This window comes from Brachyistius frenatus, unplaced genomic scaffold (assembly GCF_029030835.1).
Source record: "Brachyistius frenatus isolate BFR_SWC_R1_liver_20210118 unplaced genomic scaffold, ASM2903083v1 Contig_8, whole genome shotgun sequence".
Taxonomy (NCBI): Eukaryota; Metazoa; Chordata; class Actinopteri; family Embiotocidae; genus Brachyistius; species Brachyistius frenatus.
The window spans coordinates 2,274,710-2,278,410 of NW_027210607.1; the positions used below are offsets into that span (position 1 = coordinate 2,274,710).

At 43.4% G+C, this 3,701-nt stretch overlaps 1 protein-coding gene across 1 annotated transcript; it reads right to left on the bottom strand.

The window, feature by feature from the left end:
* Positions 1 to 1,343: 1,343 nt before the first annotated feature.
* LOC138615915 (paired box protein Pax-7-like) lies at positions 1,344 to 3,352 on the bottom strand. The gene is made up of 3 exons (XM_069689795.1): positions 3,331 to 3,352; positions 2,510 to 2,715; positions 1,344 to 2,072 (listed from the first exon to the last, which is right to left on the bottom strand). Exons 1-3 carry the CDS (start codon positions 3,350 to 3,352, stop codon positions 1,344 to 1,346), a joined length of 957 nt encoding a protein of 318 aa, XP_069545896.1.
* Positions 3,353 to 3,701: the final 349 nt, after the last annotated feature.

A 3,701-nucleotide genomic window follows, 5' to 3' on the forward strand; every position in this document is an offset into this window, starting at 1 on the left:
TGAAAATGTAAATGCAACAGTGAATTGGTGGCTTTAGGTTTCCTCCAGCTTCCTACGAGCTCGTGCCTGTATGACATGAACACAAGCACCTTGACCTTCCTCTGACTTTCATCAAAAATGATGATGGAAGCCACTTTTCAATGGAGTGAAAAAAATATACTGAGCTATAAATTTTGTCGGAAGCACATTGTAAATGTCCTGTCCGGTACGTGTTATATAGCCTACTGTAAATATAACTGTTAATAGTTACAAAACATAAAGTGTCCGTGACACTGGGAAGTCGGAGCCGGCAGGGCTCAAACACATAACTCAAGGACAGCGAGTTCACTAAAACACTAACAAAGTCATTTACTATTTCTTTTTAATTTTAGTGCGTACTGCAGCTACCCTTGAAAAGGATGCATGTTGAACGTAGTATGTTTATCATTGTGGATATACCTCCAGTTCTCAGCAACATGGAAACATCACTTAGTGGAATAAATATACAATAGTATACACCGCAGCATCACTGTATTACCTTTTGATACAACTAAAGCATGCTAATGCTAACAAAGCTAATGCTACAGGGAAGTTCATAGACATCATGCTTCTTTTGAAACAAGAGAAAAACCCAGGACTACTATTCAGTGATGTATTCATCCATATTTTTGACTTATTAAACAGCCTTTTACCACATTTTTCCACTTCCAGGTTTCCATAAATGTCATGCTTATTAAAAATAAAATCAGATAAGAATTGTTTCATAATTAATGTCTTTTAAATGGTTATATATGTATATGAAAATAGATCAAAGTAGTCATCACACCATCTGAATAGAAGAGGAATTCTTTAGCTGACAAAAAAAAAAATAAAAAATAAAAAAATCGCATTTTTCGAAATTCTTCATCTTTTCAACTCCCTGAAGACGTTAAGGTCAGAAAGAAGTTGCCTTCTCCTTCTCCTGGCTCACAGGCGCCATCTACTGGTTGTAGTACGTGACCTACTTTTCCTCGCAGCTGTCACATCTGGATACCAGAAGGATTCATGGAATAGATCTTTGGTTGTAGATTAACTTGAATAAGCAATGCAAAGAAAATTCTTTATAACTATGATTCATTTTTATGAAAGTGCAGAAAATAATGAATTGAAGTTATAAATAGTGTACAGACAAATAAATACATTAACCACAAGTAGTCCTTTTGGAATAAAGTAAAACATTTTTTTTTAAAAAAGGATTGAAGGATTTCAAAAATATGGATCACATGATTAACATTTCATCAGAATCTTGGGCTGCAAAACCCAAATTTAAAATAGTATACATGATTTTTAATTGTACATTGTAAATCCTTATCACAGAGTTGTTATCAGAAAGCTGTTTTGTCCAGACCTTCTCCTCCCAGACAGTCCTCATCCAGCTCCTCCAGAATATCCTGCAGGGACATCATAGGCAGGGGGGCGTGCTGGACCAGCGCCGGAGATCCTGACTCCCTGTAAGCCTCCAGATCTAGCCCTCTCCACAAATCCTCTAGCTGTGAGAACTGGTCTTCTGCTGGTGTGCTGCTCTCCAGGTTGCCTTCCCAGAATCCAGAATCGGGGGTGTCTGGGGTGTAGTGGGAGATGGAGGGGGTCGTGGACGTCTGCTGCTCTGCTGGTCCTTGATTCATGAAGGCTGCCTGGTTAGAGCTTGAGCTGTAGCCTCCCATGTCAAGAGGAGATTGGCACCACAGAAGCGGGACAGGGGAGGCTTGTCTTCTGGGCTGGGACCAGTAGCCTTTCAGAGGTGGACTGGAGCTGCTGCCCATCGCTCTGCCCTGCTGAAGGCCATATAGGGAGCCATACCGCTCCTCCGGGGAGGAGTAGGGAGGAGGACACTGTCTATAGTAGCAGGCGTCCCTCATCTCCTGCTTCACCTGGGTTGGATATACCGGTGGAGGCCCCTGAGGTCGCATCAGGATGGGGCCAGCCTGCGGCTCCCTGTTGGCAACAACATGAGGAGGACAGAAAACACTGTGAGCCGGGCTGTCAGACTGCCACAGAGCTCTCTTGGCTCCTTTGCACTTCAGGGTGCGAGCTCTTCGGTTTTGAAACCACACCTGGACAGGAAGCAGAGAAAGAAAGGAATTTAGATCTGAAGCGGTACAGATAAAACACACACTCTGCTCCGTTAATCATTTGCTGGCCGAACAGGGGGTGAGAAGATCTGGTTGCTGTTTCCTGTTGTCTGCTACCTCAAACAAGATCCTGATAAAAAAAAACTTGTGTCATCTTTGAAGATAAAGAAATAAAGTGATAGGGGGATAATGGTATCTACAACTGTGTGCAGGATGCTATTGAAAACACAGCCTTTTAATGATAACAGTGGAAACTGCCTGACAACACAACTGTGTGGGTGTATTTGTACATCATGTAAGCCTGCATGTGTGTATTTAATCATCCTCAAATAAAGACTAATCCTAAACTGAACTGACAATCTCTCTGATAATTCAGTTTCTTCATCATATCTATCAAAACTTTCTACTGTATGAAGTACCTGGATGCGTGACTCCGGTAGGCCTGTGGTCTGGGACAGGCTCTCCCTGAGGTTAATGCCGGGGTACGGGTCGGTCTCGAAGGTGGTGCGCAGGAGCTCTACGTGGTCCTTGGAGAAGCTGGTCCTCTTCCTGCGGCTGGTACCGCGGGAGGAGCCGCTGCTGCCGGAGGAGCCGCCGCTGCCGGAGGACACAGGCCTGGCCTCATCTGAGGGAGGAGGAGAGAGCAGGTTGTACATCAGACAGGATCCATAACATCTCTACTTATCACATTTCTTCATCGGTTCTGCAGAAATTCCTTATTGCAAAAAAATCAACCAGAAGCTGTTTGGTTCATGCACAGCTGTAACTTACCAGTCGAAGCCAATAATTCAATGCAAAGTTTTAGAATGTGACTTTTTTTCTATGCGGAGTTCTGACACATTACTATCTGAACAAGCACACAGAAAAATAAAGATACAGTTATCCAACTAAATATCTCTAATACCCACAAAAAAATACCTGCATAATCTCCTTCTCAAATGGAAGGTTGGTGCATTGCAAGACATACAACATGTTTCTGCAACCAAATAGACCAACCTGAAATTGATTTAAGAGGCTTTTCTGTTTAGCACAACCTGTCATGACGCAGGAAAACCCGTCCACCTCATGCTGCAGACAGGTTAAATACACACTGGACTACTTCATCCAGATATAGAAAGTTTTAAAAAACAACAATATGAAGAAAATAAGGGAAAACTGGCAGAAAATGTTTTTTCTGGTTATATCAGCTGACAAAATCCCTTCTTTTCCTGAATGTTATAGACTGTTAATCGACTCTTACCATTGCTGGAGTCCTTCCACATAGTAGCGGATGTAGAAAATGGATCTTGGACACGAATGGTCACTGTGACAGTGTGAGTGTGTCTCTGACTGTGTCTCCTGTCTGTGTCAGGGTACCTTATATATTGATCACCTGAGAGCCCAGAGGGGCCCCTGGTGAAGTCAGACCGGAGTGGGTGTCGGGGTGTTGTTTTTCCATTGCGGACGGATGGTTGATACTCTGACCCCTGTCCCCACCTCTCCACCCCCACCCCACCCCACCACCCCACCTCATTATCACCCACTCTGTATCAAAGTGGTGGCAAGATCAGGGGTAAATATGATAAGCTGCGGGATGGTTTTTGGGGAGAAACAAAAGAAAGATCGTTTGCC